Below are 23,379 nucleotides of genomic sequence, written 5' to 3'. Positions count from 1 at the left end.
CTGAAATGTTGCCGATGGTTGGAACGAGCTCGAGTTCGCCCGTCGCCACTGCGATCTTGGCAAGGCCTGCGCACCCTAGCATCCTACGTCACGACAGGCGGATAACAATAAAGAACCGGCAAATGAAGGTGCGAGCGCGAATTTGAGTCTAGTCACATAATCTCATCTCGCCTCTTTACCCAAGCCTGTACGCGCAGATTCAGTGCTGATACCTTATCGCTCATCCGATTGTTGTGACTTTCGCTGATTGGAGAGAAGGTGATGCAAAGGCCTTGTTAAAATTTCGGTGGTGCCGGCTCGCCGCACTCGCTGCAACTTGCACCGTCACGTGGGCCGTCTGTTTGACGCGGGCGAAGAAGCCATCGCAGGCATATCGGCCTGCCGCTTTAACGGGGCTGAGGAGACACGGCCGCAGCTAATTTCGTTCGCTCAAACCTCGACTGAGAGCACCACAATCGCAGCGCTCAAATGCGCTAGTCACGTGGTATTATTTGTATTCCGCAGGCTTTTTTTTTTTTTTTTTTGAGCCCGGAAAAAAAGATACACGTGAGACTTTATTGCAATTAATAAAATGGGGGTTTCTGAAGGTGCTCTACAACTTTCAAATTCACATTTTTGGTGTAAGATGAATATTTAATAAATTGGAAAAATTAACATAATTAGCTAATTAAGTAATTGCAAAACAAAAAATTGCCTGTAGTGCGCAAGGAGGCTGGCAGTTGTATGCAACTGGTTTCACTGACCCACCTCAAGTAAATTATTTTGTAATCCTTCGTTCAAGTTAGCAGGGACACCCAGTATATATACAGTTGAACCCGGATATATCGAACTCGAAGGGGATCGCGAAATAGTTCGATATATCGATAATTCGATATATAGAAATCTGCTTGGGACGGCACTTACGATGCTTAAAAACGATACCGTATTTGTCGCGTAATCAACCCATTCGCATAATGAACCCACCCTCCACTTTTGCACCCGAGAATTTGAAAAAAAAAAATGTGCTAAGGCCAGCTCGCTCACAGGCAAGCGACTGAGCGATCTCAGCGACGAGCGGCAGCTACAGAGCAAAAATTTTCAAACTTGTTGGAACTGCGTCCCTCTCGCCGCTCGAGCCACCGCGGCAGCTCAAAACAAGGTTTCTGTGTCGCCACGGCGGCAAAAATCGCCAGCATTTTCGCTTGCATGTCGATGGCACTTGTCAGTCCGTTTCAGTCGTCTGATCCACAGCTAATTGGCAGCGTGCCGAGATGCTGCGCAGCGATAATGTCAGGGCGCGTTTATCTTTTGATAGCTCCTGCCGTGGCGGGGAGCGAACTTGGCAGAGTGCCCATGATGGCTCGATTGCACAAGCCTGGTTCGATTTATCACGCTGCGCTTGGGGCGGACGTCATAATCGCAGCAGCTGACCGCATACTTTCGCTGATTCATACATGCAAGTATAAACGGTAAAAAAATAAATAAAATAAACATCCCTGCACAAAAAAAAAAAAAAAAAAAAAAACCCTGCCGCTTCTTAACGTCCGCAGCCGCCATATCTTAAGCTGCGCCGCGCGTACAGCACAACGATAAGAAAAAATGACTCGCAAGAAAGAAAAAAAAAAATCGGAGAGAGAGAGAGAGCTGTCGCTTCTTAACATCCGCAGGCGCCATAGCCACATCCGCCGCCGCACGCAGAGGGTTCGCAACACACGCTGGAGAAAGCGTCCGACATCTGTCTGAAAACGGGCTGAGCTGGCTTGGCGCATGCGTAGCGCGTGCTGAAGGAGAGAGATAGCTTGGCAAAAGGATGGGCACACCCACGCACATGGCTTGCAAACGTCATGTGTTGGCGCACGGAAAACGATAACTGCAGATGCGCGCGCCTTTGGGGAATGGGCGCGGCGCTGCCTAGACCAGCCGTCGCCGAATTGTCCCCTCTCATTCCTTCCGCACGTGGCTTGAAAACGGCATGCGGCAAACGGCCAAGTGGGATGCCGTAGTCTTTCGGGAAGGCACACTTTCCAATGCGTGGTGCGGAGTTCGATATATCGAACGACCGGTGAAATTGAGTTCGATATATGACGCGGCTTTCCTATACTTTTACATGGCATATTCAAGGGGATATTTCGTGAGTTCGATATAACCAAAATTCGATATATCCGGGTTTGGTATAACTGGGTTCGACTGTATAAGTAGTAAGAATGTGTTGCTAGATGAACTCCTGTTATCAGGGTACAATTGGGAATAAGGCTTTTTTTTAGTGACCCAATCTCTCTCATTGGGCACAGAAGACATTCGGTCTTTGAATCGAGAAACAGCCTAACACAGATTGTCATTAACAATGAATGGGCAAAACATGCGCCTCTCAACAAACGATACACTGTGGGCAAAACATGCGCCGCTCAACAAACGATGCACTCACCAAGAAGGTTCTTCATGAGCTTCGAAGGCGCGACAGTTGTGCTAACCCAAGGAGGGGATACAGTCGAACCCGGTTATATCGAACTCGGATATATCAAATTTTGGTTATATCGAACTCTCGAAATATCCCCTTGAAAATCCCATGTAAAAGTATAGGAAAGCCGCGTCATATATCGAACTCCGCACCACGCACTGGAAAGTGTGCCTTCCCCAAAGACGATCGCATCACCCTTGGCCGTTTGCCGCGTGACGTTTTCAAGCCACGCGCGGAAGGAATGAGAGGGGACAGTTCGGCAACGGCTGGTCTGGGCAGCGCCGCGCCCATTCCCCAAAGGCGCGCGCATCTGCAGTTGTCGTTTCCTACGCGCCAACACATGACGTTTGCAAGCCATGTGCGTGGGTGTGCCCATTCTGTTGCCGAGCTATCTCTCTCCTTCAGCACGCGCAACGCATGCGCCAAGCCAGCTCAGCCCGTTTTCAGGCAGACGTCGTACGCTTTCTCCAGCGTGTGTTGCGAACCATCTGCGTGCGGCGGCGCGGCGGTGGACGTGGCTATGGCGCCTGCGGATGTTAAGAAGCGGCAGCTCTCTCTCTTTTTTTTTTTTTTTTTTTTTTTTTGCGAGAGTCATCTTTTCTTATCGTTGTGCTGTACGCGCGGCGCAGCTTAAGATATGGCGGCTACGGACGTTAAGAAGCGGCAGGGTTTTTTTTTTTTTTTTTTTTTGCGGGGATGTTTATTATTTTTTTTTATCGTTTATCCTTGCATGTATGAATCAGCGAAAGCACGCGGTCAGCTGCTGCGATCATGACGCCTGCCCCAAGCGCGGCGTGATAAACCGAACCAGGCTTGTGCAATCAAGGCATCACGGGCACTCTGCCAAGTTCGCTCCCCGCCACCGCAGGAGCTATCAAAAGATAAACGCGCCATGTCGTTATCGTTGCACAGCATCTTGGCACGCTGCCAATGAGCTGTGGATGAGACGACCGAAATGGACTGACGCGCGCCATGGACATGCAAGCGAAAATGCTCGTGATTTCTGCCGCCGCAGCGACACAGAAACCTTGTTTTGAGCTGCCGCGGTGGCTCGAGCGGCGAGAGGGACGCAGTTCCAACAAGTTTAAAAATTTCTGCTCTGTCGCTGCCGCTCGTCGCTGAGATCGCTCAGTCGCTTGCATATGAGCGAGCTGGCCTTAACGCATTGTTTTTTTTTTTTTTTTTTTTTTTTTTTTCATTCTTAGGTGCAAAAGTGGAGAGTGGGTTCATTATGCGAATGGGTTGATTACGCGACAAATACGGTATCGTTTTTTCGCATCGTAAGTGCCGTCACAAGCCGATTTCTGTATATCAAACTATTTCGCGATCCCCTTCGAGTTCGATATATCCGGGTTTGACTGTATGCGGAAAGAAGTGCACCTCCAGTCCACTGTCTGTGGCCACTTCAAAGATTTGGATGGTACACGGCAACTCGGGACTGGAAAAAAGTTAAGGGGGACACTGGTCTTGGATCTATTTTCCCTATTTTAGAGCCAATCCTGATGAAATTGCATGAATTTGTTAAGTTTTTTATGCTGATTTCAAATATGCAATACTTTTCCCTCTAAATCAATTAGGTCCATGTATATTCAATATTAATTGACTAATAGTACCTCCGTGACAAACAATTGGCTAAGTACCTAATAATTCTTCTTTATTGCACGGCAGTGTAGTAGAATCATGAAAGAGTGCAATGATCGAAGCACTTTTCGCATTTTACCCCTATTAGCAATTTTACAGCACTTGGAATATCATCACTCCGTTTGGGACTATTATGCTTCAATTAACTTTGAAGGCAAAAAATTTTGAAGGTTAATTAAATAATTCTGCTTAGATCCTTGCACTCATCACACTTTCTGCTTCCTGCAGCAAAAGAAAGTATGTCTCTATCGCTTCTAGATGTAGAGATATCGATGAACTAAAACAGCCAGGTGACAAAAATTTGCACTTTGAGAAAAGCAGGAAAAACAAACTAGGTACCGTATTTACTCGAATCTAGGCCGGTACTTTTTTTTTTTAATTGGTTACGAAAGTCGGGGGTCGGCTTAGATTCGAGGATGCGGTTTGCCCGCAACCGCTAGACATGTAGCGCCATCTCGCAGCTACTGCTTGAAGCTTGCAGGTTTGCAGGCTCCATTTTGCTTTTGTGAACGTTGCACCAAGGTCTCGTCGTTTCGTGTTTCCTTGTGTGCGTCTCTGCGTGCCCTCGAAAAAGCAGTCGTGTTCGCGGCGCGATGGCTCCCACCAAGCGATGCCATTACACTGCGGCTTTTAAGCGGAAAGTAGTTTTAGAGGCGGAGAAGGCGTCAAACCTACAAGCTCAGCACGACTTCGGCGTGGATGAAAAAAACGTGCGCCGATGGCGCAAGCAGCGGAATGAGCTTTTCTACTGCGCTGCAAAGCGAATGGCCTTCACTGGACCCAAGAGCGGGCGACACCACGAGGTGGAGAAGGATGTCGCTGATTTTATCAGGAAGCAAAGGGAAAGTGCAATGCCCGTGACGACGGAGATTATACAGGCGAAGGCGAGGGAGATTGCAAACGTTAGAGGCGTTGGACGGACCCAATTTAAGGCCAGCAGGGTCTGGGTCACTCGCTTCATGAAGCGCTTCGGGTTCAGCTTGCGACGGAGGACTTCTGTGTGCCAAAACCTACCCCCTGACTTTGAGGAGAAGCTGGTCGCATTTCAGCGCTTTGTTATCAAGAAGCGGTTGGAGGAGGACTACAGACTGGGCCAAATCGGTAACGCCGACCAGACCCCAGTCGGTTTTGACATGCCTGTAGCGTTCACAGTGAATGAAAAGGGCGCAAAACAGGTAAGTCAGAACTGCTGGGTACGAGAAGCAACGTTTTACCGTGATGTTATGTTGCATGGCCGATGGGCGAAAACTGCCGCCCTACATCATATTTAAGCGGAAGACGCTTCCAGCTGGAGAAGTTTTCCCTAAAAACGTCTTTGTGCGCGTCCATGAGAATGGATGGATGAGTGGTGCCCTTGTCGAAGACTGGGTGAAGACCGTTTGGCAACGCCGTCCCGGGGCCCTGTTGTTCAAGAAGTCGCTCCTGGTTCTCGACTCCTGCCGCGGCCACTTGACAGATGCCGTAAAGTCCGTGCTTTCGGATGGCGGTACGGACATTGCGATAATCCCCGGAGGTATGACGAGCCAGCTACAGCCGCTCGACGTAGCCATCAACAAGCCATTTAAGGATAGGCTGCGGAAGCACTACAACGACTGGCTGACAATGCAAGATCACCAGCTCGCACTGACCGGGCGCATCAAGCGTGCTTCGCTTAGCCAAGTGGTGAACTGGGTCGCCGCGGCGTGGGAGGATTTTCCGGCCGAACTGATTGTGCGGGCCTTCCGAAAGTGCAGTATTTCCAACGCGCTGGACAGAAGCGAAGACAGTGCGCTGTGGGAGGAAACCAGCGACAAAGAGGACAGCGACGGCGACGAAGACAGCGAGTGAGTATTGGACGTGCTACAATGAGCGTCGCAAGCACAATAAAATGCATGTTCTAGTTCCAGTCAATGCCTTTTTTCATTCGGCTTACATTCGAGTAAACTTTTCTTTTTTTTTTTTTCTGACCGTCTGAATTTAGGGGGTCGGCCTAGAATCGAGGCCGGCCTAGATTCGAGTAAATACGGTATAATTTCAGGGTGTCTACCGACCGGGAAAACAGGGAAAACCGGGAATTGTCAGGGAATTTTAAGATGCTGGGAAAAATCAGGGATATTTCTAAAAAGATTGCAGAGTCAGGGAAATCTCCCAATGCCTGCTCGCCCGCACGCACCAGTAGCCGCAGGTGCGGCCAGGCGCAGCCATGAGACACCACGAGCGCAATGAAGTTAACGCTTTAAAAGCGAAGTGCGGCTGTGACGGCGTGGCGGCGTGTTCGCACTGGCCTCGAAGATTCCCGTCGCGTCGGTGCGTGACACTATACGAGACGGCGCGCGCCACCATTCAAAGTATCATCACCTAATCGTTGTTTTTCATCTCTCCTCTCAGAGGAGCTTGCATAGCACTCCATTCGTTCGTAGTAGTTGCTGCTCTTGCCAAGGTATCTGTACTATGGTAGCGAAGGCTCCATAGAAGCCCATACGTACAAAACATGGTGGCTCATGGGCTCCAGTGACCAATGAAAATTGGGGGGCCATGACGTCAAATGACGTCATGCATATATAAAAAAAAAACGCCGCGTTGCATTGACGAGCCTGCATCTTTTGAAGGTTGTTGCCTTTCAGCGCGCGCCAACCTTTGCCATCTAAAAGAACTCGAGTTTTTGTTTATGCCCTTTTTTATAAGCAGTTGCTCCAGCACAATCAAAGTGGTTGGCAAAGGTAGCGACATTGAAAGGCAGCAATATTTCCTAATAGAGACCACGCATGCAAATTCATAATACAAATACTGCTGCAAGTCATGCAAGTATTTTGGCCATTTACTTTGTCCCTCAGCATAGTAAGGTGCGGTCCAGAAACACTGGTGCAACGGGGCAGTCGTGCCCAGTTCGCAACAGAGTGTACCAAGTGAACAATTATGGTTTTCATATTCATGGTTTATTGCATCAACCAATAAAATACAGCAACAAATCACAACAATAAAAATGCATGTCTCTGACAGCACAAACAGTAGCGCTGTTTAAGTGGGCTAATCATCTCAATGATCACAGCCGAGGCATGAAAAAGGCTTGAAATGCCTGCCACAAACCATCACCAGATAAGAAACATGCATGTACAGAAAACAAAGCTATGACAGCTGCAATTGAAATAAAAATGTCATGTATTAGTAGGTGCATCAAAACATACGTGGAGCATAGAGCACTGGGATTACTCTTCACATTTAAATGCTTCGGCAGAAAGTATACAGCAGTTTTCAAGGCAATTTCAAGGTTGCACCAGTCCAGACAGCTTTAGCATCAACAAACGTGCTTAACACAGGAGCATTAGAGCATACATTGAGTCTGTGAGCAACCTCCAGATCTGCTCACCGGTGAAAGTCAGCCGGGAAGCGGTGGAATAAGACACCGACGGTTGAGTCCACGCTGTCGCAACGTGCCACAGAGCATCGCTTCCTCACTTTGTGCGGGCTCATCTTGCGATAAAACGCTAAGCGCAATACAATGCTGCAAAAAGACTTCGAACTGCCCGCACCACGAAGGGGACGAAAGCAAAAAAACACTGCAGCTGCAGGGGATATTAAATCTCACCAAACGGCGACAGAGCAGCGACCAGCAAGAACGTCGAAATCTTCGCAAAAGGGACATTTTAAGACTTGCGAACTAAATTACGCTTTCCCGGGAGCACCAAGGCCCGCGCCACAGCAGAGAGCAGCAGACAGCGATAAGAAACCGTTTTCTGCTTCGTCAGCTTCCTTATCTGAGTTTCCTTGGTTACCTCTGGCAGCCCCTCCTGACCATTGCAACATCAAGGGGGTGGGGTGATAAGAGTGTTGCAAGATTAAAAAAAAAAAAAAATTAAGAATGTATTTATAAAATACCTTACCTCATTCACAAGCGAAGTTATCAAAATGCCTGTTCTTTTTATGTTGATTGATACTTTTTAATTTGTAATAGTATAATTTCTTAATCTGAGTGGTTGGCCCCCCGACCTGTGGCTATGCTGCGGTACCGCTGAACCGCTTTTGGGCCCAGCCTTCGCCACCATTCTACTTCCTCCATGCTCTTGCGTTACTTGCGTTTCCCGACAAAGCATACTTGGCTCTGCATGCACGCTACGATCTTTCCTACCACGTGCGTTTCGACCTTCAGTTTGAAAGTTCGTGTTGTGCTCCTGAAGTGAACATATGTGTTGAAGTGACGATGTCACTGTTAAAGGAATGCTGCTTTAACTCCGACTGGACAAATCCGGAAATCTCCACACATGCAAATTGGATTAGGTCTGTGCCAAATGACCCAAATAGTGCTCGCTGCACAATGTGCTGCAAGAAGTTCTCCTTGAGCAACATGGGGAAAACGGCAATTACTAGCCATGCTGAGAGTAAGAAACATGAAGCTGCTATGAAATCTCAACAAAGCGCTTCCCAGACACGGGTCTTCTCATTTTTCGAGACTGTAACAAATAGCGGCCCGCCTTCCGCAGCGCCAACGAGTGCTTCGTTCGGATGTAGTGCTAGTGCTTGTAGCGCTCCGGAGCTGCGTCCAGCCACCACCACGGAAGCACTTAGCCCCTCTGTGAAGACATCTGTGAGTAGCTTTCTATTGAAGAATGAAGTTACTAAGGCCGAGATCATGTGGTGCTTGAACACTGTAATGACCCATGGATCTTTTTGATCAGCGGCAGCCTCTGCCTCACTGTTTCCGTTTATGTTCCCTACATGTGAGGTCGCCACTAAAATGCAGCTTGGAAAGGACAAAGTCGGATACACAATTTGTCATGGTATTGGTCCATACTTTCAAGAGAAGTTGCTGACAAACCTTTCTAAAAGCCTTCCTTATTTAGTGGTTGCATTTGATGAGTCGCTCAACAAAGTCACTCAGAAAGAACAGATGGATGTACTGATCAGGTACTGGGACCAAACTGATGCCACTGTGAAAACACGCTACCTAACTTCGTGTTTCTTGGGGCACACCACTGCAGAAGATTTGGCTGTTGCTTTTAGGAAAGCCACAGAAGTTATTAATCAAACGAAGATACTACAAGTGTCAATGGACGGGCCAAATGTGAACTTGAAGTTTCTGAGGTCCCTCAAACAAGAACTTAGACAATCCGGCTCAACCCACCAACTTTTTGACATTGGAAGCTGTGGACTCCATGTTGTCAATGGTGCATTTAAAACAGGCCACTCTGCGACGCACTGGGATCTGGTAGCGTTTCTTCGTGGGAGCTATAATCTATTCAAGTACAGTCGAACCCGGATATATCGAATTTTGGTGATATCGAACTCACGGAATATCCCCTTGAAAATCCCATGTAAAAGTATAGGAAAGCCGCGTCATATATCGAACTTAATTTCACCGGTCGTTCGATATATCGAACTCCGCACCACGCACTGGAAAGTGTGCCTTCCCCAAAGACGATCGCATCACCCGTGGCCGTTTGCCGCGTGCCGTTTTCAAGCCACGTGCGGAAGGAATGAGAGGGGACAGTTCGGCAATGGCTGGTCTGGGCAGCGCCGCGCCCATTCCCCAAAGGCGCGCGCATCTGCAGTTATCGTTTTCCGCGCGCCAACACATGACGTTTGCAAGCCATGTGCGTGGGTGTGCCCATCCTTTTGCCAAGCTATCTCTCTCCCTCAGCACGCGCTACGCATGCGCCAAGCCAGCTCAGCCCGTTTTCAGACAGGCGTCGACACTTTCTCCAGCGTGTGTTGCGAACCCTCTGCGCGCGCAGTGGCTGAGGTGGCTATGGTGCCTGCGGACGTTAAAAAGTGGCAGCTCTCTCTTTGTTTTCATTTTTCTTTTTTTGCGAGTCATCCTTTCTTATCGTTGTGCTGTTCGGACGTTAAGAAGCGGCAGGTTTTTTTTTTCTTACTTTTTTTTTTTTTGCAGGAGTCGTTTATCCTTGCATGTATGAATCAACGAAAGCACGCGGTCAGCTGCTGCGATCATGACGCCCGCCCCAAGCGCGGCGTGATAAATCGAACCTGGCTTGTGCAATCAAGCCATCACGGGCACTCTGCCAAGTTCGCTCCCCGCCACCGCAGGAGCTATCAAAAGATAAACGAAGTTATCGCTGCACAGCATCTTGGCACGCTGCCAAGCAATGAGCTGTGGATGAGACGACCGAAACGGAGTGACGCGCGCCATCGACATCGCCGCGGCAACACAGAAACCTAGTTTAGAGCTGCCGCGGTGGCTCGAGCAGCGAGAGGGAGTTTGAAATTTTTCGCTCTGTCGCTGCCGCTCGTCCCTGAGATCGCTCAATCGCTTGCATGTGAGCGAGCTGGCCTTAACGCTTTTTTTTTTTTTCAAATTCTCCGTGCAAAAGTGCAGGGTGGGTTCATTATGCGAGTGGGTTGTTTACGCGACAAATACGGTATCGTTTTTTGGCATCGTAAGTGCAGTCACAAGCCGATTTTTGTATATCGAATTATCGATATATCGAACTATTTCACAATCTCTTTCTAGTTCTATATATCCGGGTTCGACTGTATGTGCCAGCACGTCGTGCAGACTATATCCACTTCACAGGAAGTGCCCTGTTTCCATTGAAGTTCTGCCCGGTAAGGTGGCTTGAGAATAGCAAGGTGATTTCAAGAGCGCTTGCTATTATTCCGAACTTGGTGAAATTTGTGGAATGCTCTAAGCAAGCGAAAAAGGCGCCAGCGGGTGCTAGCTACAGCATTGTTGAAAATGCAGTAGGGGACAAGATGCTGCCTGTTAAACTGGCATTTATGCTATCAATTGCTGAAGACCTGGAACCATTTTTGGCTGAATTTCAGACAGACAAGCCTATGGTGCCCTTTCTGGCCCCTACACTGGATCGCCTGTTGCGGTCATTGCTTGCTAGAATCGTCCGGAAGGAAGTCCTGCAAGCTGCCAACACGTCCACCAAGCTACTTAGGATTGACTTGGAGAAACCTGATAACATGATTGCTTCTACTACCGTATTTACTCTCATATAGGTCAACCACGAATATAAGTCGACCCATATTTTTTGAAAAACCGAGAAACATGTACACGACAAACCTTTATTCATAACGAACTTTGGCCACTAGCTAGTCGCTGTCAGAAGAAGCCACATCATCGTCTGAACTGCTTTCCTCTTGGGATGCTTCACTGGCGACCTCGGCATCCCAAAGGACGTCGTCCTCGCTTCTGTCGAGTGCGTTCGAAATGCAGCATTTCTTGAATGCTGTCTTGATTATCTCCGCAGGAAGGTCTTCCCACGCATCTTTCACCCATGTCGCCACTTCGCTGAGCGAGGCCTTCTTGCGACGTCCCGTTGGCGTCATGGCTGCACTGTCGCTCGCTAGCCACTCCTTGTAGCATTTCGAGACGCGGTCCTCGAAAGGCTTATTGACGGCGACATCCAGCGGCTGCAGTTGAGACGTCATACCACCAGGTATGACTATGACGACCAGGTCCGTGCCTGCCTTCCGTAGGGCTTCCTTGACGCCCGGGCAAATGTGGCCTCTAAATGAGTCCAAGACCAGCATGTTCGGAAGGCCCAAGTCGGCGCCTGGTCGCTTCATCCAAACAGTCTTAAACCATTCTTTGACCATTTCTTCATTCATAAACCCTTTATCATTTGCGCGGATGATCACTTTTTTCGGGAACGATTCATTTTTTGGAAGAGTCTTTCGGCGAAACACGATGTATGGCGGCAACTTCCAGCCATCTGCAGTGCAGCACAGCATGACAGTAAAGCGTGTATGCTCGTGGCCAGTCGTCAACAAGCGCACGTCTTTTGCCCCCTTTGTTGCGATGGTGGTACGACTGGGCATGTTAAAGTATACTGCCGTTTGGTCGGCGTTCCCTATCTGGCCAAGACCATAATCCTTTTCATGCCGGAGCTTCAGAACGTAGCGCTGAAATTCAATAAGCCGTTCCTTGTATTCTGCTGGCAAACGCTGGCAGATGGTCGTTCTACGACTAAGGGAGAGTCCGTTGCGCCGCATAAACTTCTGAACCCAACCCCGACTCGCTTTGAACGTCGACCGACCTATCCCTTCTCGCTGCGCCAATTGCCGAGCCTTCGTTTGTATGTCCTCGCACGACACCTGAAGACCCTTCGCACGCTCCTCTTCCACATGAAGACTCAATTCCTTTTCGAGAGCATCATACCTCCCGGTTGCTGGCCCGCGAAAAGCACGACGCCGCCCGTTGCACGCAAACAGTCGGTCGCGCTGTTTCCGCCAGCCCCTAATCAACTTTTCGTTTACATCGAACTCACGCTGAGCGGCACAGTTGTTCGAGTTCTCCGCAAAAAGAATCACTTCTCGCTTGAAGTCGGCGGTGAAGCTCTGTCGACGTGACATCGTCAATCAAGCAGCAAAAGCAAAACCACAGAGAAAGAGAGTTGGCAAAACTGCGAATGCAATCTCAGAATGGCGACGCAAAAAAAGACACAAAGACAAGGCTTTCCAAGGTACCTATGCGAGCCCCATATGAAGCCTGCAAAATAGACAACCTGAAAGCGGACGTCAGCGCTACTGCGCTACCCTTATGAATTGGTTATACCAGTGATTCTATTAATCAGGAACTTTGTGGCGACTTATTAATTTCACTAGCACTCTTTTTGGATTTACGTACCTAATTGTCGCAAATTTTCCGTTTTTAATACAGTCGAACCCGGATATATCGAACTCGAAGGGTATCGCGAAATAGTTCGATATATCGATAATTCGATATACAAAAATCGGCTTGTGACGGCACTTACGATGCCAAAAAACGATACCGTATTTGTCGCGTAATCAACCCACTCGCATAATGAACCCACCCTCCACTTTTGCACCCGAAAATTTGAAAAAAAAAAAAAAAAAGCGTTAAGGCCAGCTCGCTCACATGCAAGCGATTGAGCGATCTCAGCGAAGAGCGGCAGCGACAGAGCGAAAAAATTTCAAACTTGTTGGAACTGCGTCCCTCTCGCTGCTCGAGCCACCGCGGCAGCTCAAAACAAGGTTTCTGTGTCGCCGCAGCAGAAATCGCCAGCGTTATCGCTTGCATGTCGCACTCCGTTTCGTTTCGGTCGTCTCATCCACAGCTCATTTCTTGGCAGCGTGCCAAGATGCTGCGCGGCGATAACGTCGGGGCGCGTTTATCTTTTTATAGCTCCTGCGGTGCCGGGGAGCGAACTTGGCAGAGTGCCCATGAAGGCTTGATTGTACAAGCCTGGTTCGATTTATCACGCCTCACGATCACAGCAGCTGACGCGTGCTTTCGTTGATTCATACATGCAAGGATAAACGACTCCCGAAAAAAAGAAAAAAAAAAACCTGCCGCTTCTTAACGTTCGAACAGCACAACGATAAGAAAGAATGACTCGCAAAAAAAAAAAAAAAAAACAGAGAGAGCTGCCGCTTTTTAACGTCCGCAGGCGCCATAGCCACGACAGCCGCCGCCGCGCGCAGAGGTTTCGAGGGTTCGCAACAAACGCTGCAGAAAACATCCAACGCCTGTCTGAAAATGGGCTGAGCTGGCTTGGCGCATGCGTAGCGCGTGCTGAAGGAGAGAGATAGCTCGGCAAAAGGATGGGCACACCCACGCACATGGCTTGCAAACGTCATGTGTTGGCGGGCGGGAAACGATAATTGCAGATGCGCGCCTTTGGGGAATGGGCGCGGCGCTGCCCAGACCAGCCGTCGCCGAACTGTCCCCTCTCATTCCTTCCGCGCGTGGCTGAAAACGTCACGCGGCAAACGGCCAAGGGTGATGCGATCGTCTTTGGGGAAGGCACATTTTCCAGTGCGTGGTGCGGAGTTCGATATATCGAACGACCAGTGAAATTAAGTTCGATATATGACGCGGCTTTCCTATACTTTTACATGGGATTTTCAAGGGGATATTTCGTGAGTTCGATATAACCAAAATTCGATATATCCGGGTTCGATATAACCGGGTTCGACTGTATTTGTATTATGCGCGACTGCGGCTGCGGCTTCGACATGCATGCCGGCGCGTTTGTTTTGTCACAACCTCCTGGCTTGTCTCGCTTTGGTCACAAATATAGGTCGATAGCTAATTATGGATAACATTTCTGAAAAAAAAGGGTCGACCTATATGCGAATAAATACGGTGCATTCAACATTGGGTTTGCTGCAAAAAATGAGCTTCGCAAGATCCCCACACCATCGCAGCTGGCTGTGCTCAGCTTCAAAAAATACTGTATTGCATTCGTAAAGAAGCGTTCACAAAAAGTTATGAAAAGGTCACCTTTACAATACAAGTTGACCAGAGGAGCGAGCTGCTTGGATCCAGCTATCGCATTGTCTCCAGAGGTTGGTGCAAAGCAACTGTGCATTGCCCTGGAGGTGCTGACAGAGCACCAGTGGCTGACTGGTTTGGAAGCTGAGCGTACCCACCGTTCCTATGTTGAGGTATGCTCATTGAGCTCTGCACAGGTGGCATTGACCAACTTTGACAGAAAACGAGCAGGGGCTGGAAACGGTCTGGTTTGAATTATGTTCACGCAACCATAAGGAGCTATTTTCCTTCATCAAGATCATTCTTAGCTTGTCCCATGGAAATGCGGCTGTGGAACGAGGGTTCTCAGTCAACAAAGAGTGCCTTGTTGAAAACCTGAAAGAGGAGTCGCTAATTGCGCAAAGAGTAGTGTATGACACAGTCTCGGCTATTGGAGGTGTGGCCAAAGTTGAGGTCACAAACACAATGATGCAAATGGTCCGCAGTGCCAATGCCCGATAGAAGGAAGACCTGCAAAGAAAGAAGCAAGAGTGGTTGGACACATCGGATGCCAAAAGGAAGAGAGTGGCTGCTCTTGTAAAAGAGCTTAAACAAAAGAGGCAAAGGTCATTCGACGATGCACAGTTGCAGGCTGCTTGTCGTGAGGAAGAAATTAATTCTCTAAAACAAGGTCCCTAAAACAGCTGACCAATGTTTTTTTTCTCTCTTTGACAGCAGATCAGTTGTTTTGTACTCCTGAATAAAATATTTTGCATTGTGCATAATGTCTATCTATGCAATATATTCGTTTTAATGGCATTAGTCAAAACTATTTTTCAGGACTTCGGTCAGGGAATTTAGTGGAAATAGTCAGGGAAAGCCTGGAAAATTCAGGGAATTTAAAAAAAAACACTTTGGTAGACACCATGAATTTATTCAGTTTCAAGAAGATATATAAATACAGTAAAACCTCATTAATTCAAAATCTTTGGGGTCGCAAAAAACCTTTGAATTAACCGGGGTTTCGAATTATCGAAAACGGACGAAAAATGGAAAATAATTGCACATTACCTTGGTGCATCAATACAGCCCCTTTATTTAGATGTTCACTTGAAGCAGTCGTCAATGCGCGACTGCTTGACGCGGTAGTTCGCCGCACCGTAAGTCATGTCCTCTACTTCACTTGCAATGTACAGCATATCACTGTTACCACCACTCCTCTCCACAAAACTGCGCACAACGTTTAGTGACTTTACGACCACAGCTAAAGCCGGTGCACGGGTGGGTTCAGCGTCAGGATCATCGTCGTCAGAATGTCCTCTGTCAGAGATCTCACTTCCGAAATCCGCATACGACGTTTGCACATCACATTCTGCATTCATGTAGTCCATGAAATTTCAGCTACCGTCGTCTTCAGCGATGTCGTTCATGCGCACACAGAGTGCTTCCCCTTCATTGTCTAATGTACTATCGGTATTAGACAAATCATTGGAACCGCCGCTCTCTTCGTTGGGCAAACCGGCATCGTCCTGCTTAGAAAACCCAGCGTACTTGAAACAGCGCTGAATCAGATCGCCCTTTACTTGCTTTTAGGCATATGCAAATAAACAAATGGCACCTAAAATATCCACAGAATACTCTTTGCCGTTGTCATAGCAGAGGAGGATCCTTTTTAATAGATGGTAGCGATAAATCTTCCTTGTATGCAGGATGATTCCTTGGTCCGTGGGCTGAGATGTTGCGATCACATTCGGTGGCAGAAAGATAAGCCTAATCGCCTCGAAATTCTGGATATCACCGTGGGCTAGGCAATTGTCCACAATGAAACCAACTTTCCTCCCCGATGCAGCAAACTTGCGGTCGAGGTGGTGCACATACTCCTCGAAAAGCGCTGCTGTCATCCAGGCCTTTCGGTAGCTTTTATATAAAGCACATCGTCCTTGAAAGGGAGTTGGGCATTTTTGAAGCATCGAGGCTTTGCTGCTTTCCCAATGATAAGCAGTGGGAGCTTATGATTGTCAGACATATTTGCTCCGAACAGTACAGTTATCCTGTCCTTCGGTTGTTTTTTTCCTCTGACAACCGCATCTTTTGATGCAAACTTCTTTGTTGGAAGCATTTTGTAGAACAATGCAGCTTCGTCTAAATTGTAGACATCATCCTCTGCATACTCTTGAAGCAGTGGAGCCAGTGTATGTGCCTTCCACTGCTCGGCAACGTTTGTGCCAACGCTCCCATTTTCGCCGCACACTGTCACGAATGTGAGGTTGTTACGGTTGTGAGGTTGTGCCCAGCTGCAGAGCAAGCTCATTGGCCTTTTCACATAGCAGCGTGCCATTAACAGGTAGGTGCGCTGCATTTGTGTGCTGTAGCCATTTCAGTAGAGCGCCTTCAACGTCCGGATAGGTTGGAAAACGAATTCTTGTCCGCTTCACCAAATGGGTCTTTCTGTAAGCTTCGAAAACCTTCGTTTTGTTTTTCAAAATGTCCAAAACGCCAGCTGCGTTTTGGACCTCGTCCGTTTTTCTGCCTCTTCAATCAGGCACACCTTTTGGCATGGAGTCAAGGCTTTATACATGAGCATTTTCTTCTCTGAAACTACGCGCACGTGGTTGGAAACGAGGAGCATAGCATATACACTTAAACTCAGGGCACAGAACAGATTGAAATGCGGCGAAGACGACAAGACCGGACCGTGCGACGACCGCAATGCAAATGGTAGACAAAGGAACAATAGAAACGCGGAAAGACCTGGTGGTGCTAGTGGCACCTAGCGGCATCTCTGAAAACTGATTCTAGCCTTCGAGACCAGCGTCGTATAGCACAGATCACTGAGGCCATAGTCAGAACCGATGAATTAACCGAGTCGAGGCGCGCTGACTGTTCAGTTTATCCAGCAAAATTTTCATAGAAAATGTTGGGACTGCTGAAACCTTCAAATTACGCAGGATTTCGAATAAGCCGAGTAAGCACCAGGCATGTAGTCTGACTGCAAAGCCCAATGCATGTTTTCAGCCGAAGCACGCTTGTGTACAGACTCTGCTGATCGATTTCAGCCATCCTTCTGATGCTACAGAGGCTTGGAATGATGCCTTTACATTTCCTGCACTGAAGCGAACAACAAATTCCGCGATAGCTGCTTGCACTGAGAATAATGTAGCATGGCGTTTTTTTCGTGCGAGCAACCATGTCAGGGTCTTTCCTTGCAGGCACCGCTCAAGCAGCTTTGGATTTGCCATGCGCTCATAGATAGGAACATTTTGTGGCAAATTGTGCTCTCCCTTGGGTGCAGCAGCGTTGTGGCGGCAGCACGAGTTTGGGCCTGTTGTGCACAGTGTGTGATTTGAGGTCATTTGAAGTAATGTGATGGAAAGTGGCCACCACGTGCATGGCCCCAATGTCTCCAGCATGAGACTTCAGGGCCTAGCTGTAATAAGTTGTCAACTTCGTCACAAGGTTGCCCGTCAGTTTTCGTTTGCCACTAAAGCTCCCTTTTGCACTGTCTTTGTGCCTGGCAATTGCATTGCACAGTGCCGTGCTCATATGCACATGCCTTACGCAGTCCTCTTTTTGGATTTTGATGAAGCTGTATGCAGCAGTCTTCAATGCAAGAAATGTGCGGCTATCACCATCAGAAACTACAGTAGTATACCTAAGGCTGTGCTTTTACCATGACCTTTCAAATCGAATTAAGTCTTGCTTGGACTTTCATTTCACCTGATTTTCTGTCCGTGTTTTTTTGGTGCACATGGCTCTTTCCACTCCCTGTAGGACGGCTCGTCATCTTTAGGCCCTCGCTCGCACCCAGCACAGATGTTGCTCAAAGCAACATAGTTCAATATCAGCCCACTAAAAAGTTCAATTATTGCACCTACACCGATGCGGGATGAATGACCCCGGGTCATCCATGAACCATCAAATGACACTGAAATATTTCCGGGATTGTCTACGTTCAGCTCGTTGTACAGCTGCCGAACCGAACTTGCACCGTCCTTCATGATTGCTTTGGCTGTGCGTGTCGCGGCTGGTGTCGGCTTGCATTTTAGATAGCTCTGCCATGTTTTGTGTGCAGGCCGCAATGTGAAATGTTCATAGCAGCAAACACATCATTCAGCGCATATTTGCCTATTCCCCGTAGTTTGCATAGCTCATGCAGCAAGAATGTTCAGAGCAAACGGATTTATCTTTTGGCTGCCTTGCACGCATGGTGAACTTCATCTGGACGAAATGTCTCTGCAGTTTGTGCACACCAAAGACAATTTCACCACTAGACTGTACTCACGATTGCCTCTTGAAACATGTATGTCTCCGCCACACACTTTGCACTTCGCGCACACAATAGTTCGTTGAGGGACTCCAAATTCACAATACTGAAGGCACTGTCGTCCTTTCAGCCACCGTCTGTACCATCAGTGGGACGGGCGCCACAGCTGTCGATGAGGCCAACTTTTCTCTTGATTGCTGCGGTTATCTCTAGCTCCTGTATAATTTCTTCGGCTTTTTTCTGGTTTTCAACCAAATTCGAAGGCTGCAGCATCGTCGTGTCGCAGCGGACACATCCGTTTGGCGCCGACGGCACTGCGCTCGGTAGGCCTACTTCAACCGCGGTGACGTCTTCGCTCGCCGCTGGCTCCTGCACATCCTCGGAGATTTCGGATGACGCTGGACGCTTTCGGAAGTTGTCACTGCGCGCACTCTTTCTTTTTGTCAAATTGGTTGCACGAGCGAAATTTTGTGAGAGGCATGGTCTCGCATCGATCACGCCTTCCAACAAAATGGCGTCCCTGAATGGCGGTCTGGGCGGCCGCCGACATGCCAAGTAGACAACGCGGGCAGAATCCGCCAATCGGATGGCTCGATTGCAGTCACGTGCACTCGGCAGCACATCAGACCTCATCTTTTTATTGTTTGTGGTTGTTTTTCTCTGGCCATTGAGGGCAGACTTGAGGGCCATTGAGGGCAGCATTAAAGCGGCAGCGTGAAAGGCGAAACGATTGCCAACTGCTTTCAGCACGCAGGTTTTGTTCCAGCAGAGGCCCGTGCATCAAGTGACGATGGAGACGATCCCGACGAAGCAGAGCTCCGCGAGCTCGAAGAGGCCTGGAACGATTTTTCGCGTTTTGTTGGGGACATGCCCGCAACAATGACTGTAGAGGACTTTGTAGGCGACAACGACATCGCGGCGACCACGGCTGTACTGACGGACGTCGAAATCGCTATGGAAGTTTTTGAACATCCCACAGACTACTCAGGCTGACCCTGCAGACGATGAGAACATTCAGACTTTACAAGAAGCGCTTGCTGCATTGGATTTACTGCGCCACCACTGCAGTGCTATTGATGAGCAGTGGGTTTGCCCGAGTGTTTGCAAACTGTGGAACAGGGCGTGATACGGAACGCGATCAACACAAAAAAGCAGGCCGCGATAAATAAATGGATTTGACCCAAGTAGGCACCCTCCGAGTTGCTGTGCCTTCTCTGATTGAATTTTGCTGCTCTTGCATGTATTTGCTACGAAATTTTATATTACGAATTATGGATAGAGCGAACTATTTTCCAATTTTTTAACTGTTCGTTATAACGAGGTTTCACTGTATTTACAATAACTGACCAAAGAATCCCGATTCGCATCTATTTATATCTGCTTTTAGCGCTTCAAAACATTTGCTCGAAAATTTTTCCCGCGTAATTATCGTTAAGGGAGCTTAGCATCAATTTTCCGCGAAAAAAACTGCAAGCATTATGCGAGTGAATACGGCATGTGCCCTGCTCTCCTTGTGGTGTTTCGGGTGCATATTCTTCGGAATTGGAGCAGTCTTCAGTCTTTTTCAAACCTAAAGATCTATTTCTGCTGCCACGTTTGACAGCTCCCTCTGGTTTTTCCCTATGATGGCCAGAATCTTCCTTCCAGCGGAACTCAGTCTCTAGCGTTGCGCTACCTCACTGCTGTAGCGATTTCACGCATATGTACCCCCGTTTTCAACAGCTTCTCAGTTGAGATGCTGATGTAAATGCCTAATGCTCTTGCCCTTTTAATCAGAATATCTCGTTTTTGTTCCTTTCTCTTATTCAGGAACGGGGTTGCATACGCGATCCTGCTAATAACAAACGCATGTGTTAGGCGCAAGAGGCAGTGCTCCCGCAAACCCTTATCCTTGAGTGAGGTTCCAGTTACCTGAGACACATAATTGGCTAACTTGCTTATGACTATATATTGTTTTTTCCATTCACTTGGAGAAGGACGCCTAGGACTTTGATTACTGGCACCCTAGGTACCCTATTGCCCCCACCAGCACCTCGCCCGGCGGGTAGAGTTTATTCATCATCATCAGCTTGACTATACCCACTGCAGGGTGAAGGCCTCTCCCATATTTCTCCAATTAAGGGGAGACACTAGTCTTTAATTTTTCTTCATTATTAGAGATATCACAATGGGGGGGGGGGGGGGGGGGAATCGGTGTGTATATGTATTTCTTCCTGCTGTTTTCAAAAATATAATTTGTTTCACTATATATCAATTAGTTCCCATACAATGGAAACGTAACTGATGCCTAATTAGGTAATTTCTTACGGGTGATTAACACTTTCCCTCAATATTATTTGCTTTTGATTAAAATGTAGCTGTAGCCAAAGACTGGTCATGTGGAGCTGTGCTATTTATATTGTCACTGAGGTGCATTATCATATAAAAATGTCCAATTATGCCGATGCCCCATAATTTTTAAATATAATTAGCTGACATTACTCTTCCCCCAAATTTGATATGTTCAACCTAGCAACATAAAAATAGCATAGCTCCACAGTTCAATTCTTCCTGAATGCAACGGTGTGAGTCGGTGCGTCGAGAAACGCGAGCGCTAACGCAAACTCAGATGTGCGCGAAGAGGCAGCCACGGTGGCGAACGCAAAACAAAGAAAAAAAAATTACGCGGTGGTCACGCCAGCCAATGGGAGGCGCGGAACTGCGCGCTTGAAAAGCACGCCGCATGACAGCCAATTAGAGTCCATAAATGGCCTTCAGAAAACCGGCGCATGTAGCCATTCCGCTTGAGGGACGCCATTTTGAGATAGCACAAATGTACACAAAGAAAACAGCTTCAAACCGAGCACAAGATGACTGCAATCGGCTGGCTGGAACGCCCGCAGGGCGCGCGGGAATTTCGAACAAATTTTCCATTCTTGGGGGGGGCATTTCTTGGCTGCCATGATGTTTTGAAAACAGATTTTATCGCATTTCCTGGCCGAATTCAGCGTTAATAAATTGAGTGCAGGTCCTTGAAAGATTAAACGTTCGGAAAATGGGCTTTTCTCGAAATCAATTTTTTGACCATTTCCGACCGTTCTAAGACCCGCGTCTCTCCTTAACCCGGTTCTGTGCTAGCTGCATCCACTTGACCCCTGCGACCTTCATCCGCCCGCCTAACTTTCTGCCACCCCCTGCTACGCTTTCCTTTCCTTGGAATCCAGTTTGTGACCCTAAGCGACCGTTGGTTATTCTCTCTTCGCACTACAAGTCTTGCCCATGCCCATTTCTTCTTCTTGATTTCCACTAGAATGTCAGTAACTTGAGTTATTTCTCTGACCCACTCTGCACGCTTCATATTTCTTAATGTTACCCCTACCATTTTTCGTTCCATAGCCCTCTGCGTTGTCCTCAACTTAAGTAGAACCCTCTTGGTTAGCCTCCACGTTTCAACCCCATAGGTGAGTACAGGTAAGACGCAACTGTTGTATACTTTCCTCTTGAGCGATACCGGTAAGCTGCTAGTCATAATATGCGAGTGCTTGCCAAATGCTCTCCATCCCAATCTTATTCTTCTTGTTATTTCCTTTTCTTGGTCCGGATCTGCGGTTACTACCTGTCCTAAGTAGACATATTGGCCTACTACTTTCACTGCTTCGCTACCTAACGTAAACTGCTGTTCCTTCCCGAGGCTGTTGAACATTGCCTTAGTCTTCTGCATATTGATTTTCAAGCCTACCTTTCTACTTTTCTTGTCTAGGTCATCTACCATTATTTGCAGTTCATCCCCCGAGTTACTTAGCAAGGCAATGTCATCAGCAAATCGCAGATTACTGAGGTATTCTCCATCTACCCTTATTTCTAACTGCTCCCATTCCAAGTCTGAATACTTCCTCTAAGCAAGCTGTGAATAGTACTGGGAAGATCGTGTCTCCTTGCCTAACACCTTTCTTTATGGCAATTTTGTTACTTTCTTTATGCAGAACTATGGTTGCTGTGCAGCCATTATATATATATCTTCTAGCACTTTTATGTACTGCTCGTCCACCCCATGATTTCTTAATGCCTGCATCACCGCAGAGGTTTCTACTGAGTCAAATGCTTTTTCGTAATCAATGAATGCTATGTATAAGGACTGATTATATTCCGAGCATTTTTCTATAACCTGGTTGATGGTATGGATATGATCAATAGTAGAGTACCGTTTCCGAAAACCTGCTTGATTGCAGTCTAAGATTGACCTGAATATATTAGTGATTACCTTAGTAAATACCTTATACGTAACAGACAGTAAGCTGATTGGTCTGTAATTTTTAAGATCCTTAGCGTCCCCTTTCTTATGAATGAGGATAATGTTTGCATTTTTCCATGGTTCCGTTACCGTCGATGATACCAGGCACTACGTATACGGGGGGGCCAGTTTTTCTAGCACGATATCCCCCCCCGTCCTTTAACAAATCTGTAGTTATCTGATCCTCTCCAGTTGCTTTCTCCCTTTTCATAGTTTCTATTGTTTTCTTTACTTTGTCTTTTGTCACTGGTGGAACGTCACTGTTTTTTCCTACCGCCAATCTCATTACGGTCCTGACCACTTTGGCTACTGTAGAGATCAGTATAGAACTCCTCGGCTGCTTTGACTATCTTGTCCATATTCGTGATGACGTTGCCCGCCTTGTCCCTTAGCGCATACATCTGGTTTTTGCCTATGCCCAATTTCTTCTTCACCGCTTTAAGGCTTCCCCCGTTCTTTACAGCATGCTCAATTTTCTCGATGTTATACTTATATCTGCCACTTTGCGCTTATTGATTAGCTTTGATATCTCGGCCAGTTCTATGTGGTCTTTTGGATTGGAAGCTTTCATACTCTGGTGTTTCTTAATCAAATCTTTCGTCTCC

At 47.6% G+C, this 23,379-nt stretch overlaps 2 protein-coding genes and 1 pseudogene across 3 annotated transcripts in view; all 3 read left to right on the top strand.

The window, feature by feature from the left end:
* Eip93F (Ecdysone-induced protein 93F) overlaps window positions 1-23,379 on the top strand; it is a 48,239-nt gene that overhangs the window by 7,906 nt on the left and 16,954 nt on the right. The window lies entirely within an intron of this gene.
* LOC146206917 (uncharacterized) lies at window positions 6,901-11,020 on the top strand. Its single transcript, XM_084587573.1, has 2 exons — window positions 6,901-10,155; window positions 10,809-11,020. Exons 1-2 carry the CDS (start codon window positions 8,760-8,762, stop codon window positions 11,018-11,020), a joined length of 1,608 nt encoding a protein of 535 aa, XP_084443699.1. The 5' UTR covers window positions 6,901-8,759.
* LOC146206916 (uncharacterized) lies at window positions 11,712-15,511 on the top strand (annotated as a pseudogene).

Source organism: Amblyomma maculatum, chromosome 1 (assembly GCF_055883805.1).
Source record: "Amblyomma maculatum isolate TAMU_Amacu chromosome 1, ASM5588380v1, whole genome shotgun sequence".
NCBI classification, from domain to species: Eukaryota; Metazoa; Arthropoda; class Arachnida; order Ixodida; family Ixodidae; genus Amblyomma; species Amblyomma maculatum.
Note: the sequence above shows the minus strand (reverse complement) of the source record. Positions and strands in the feature narration are given on the sequence as shown.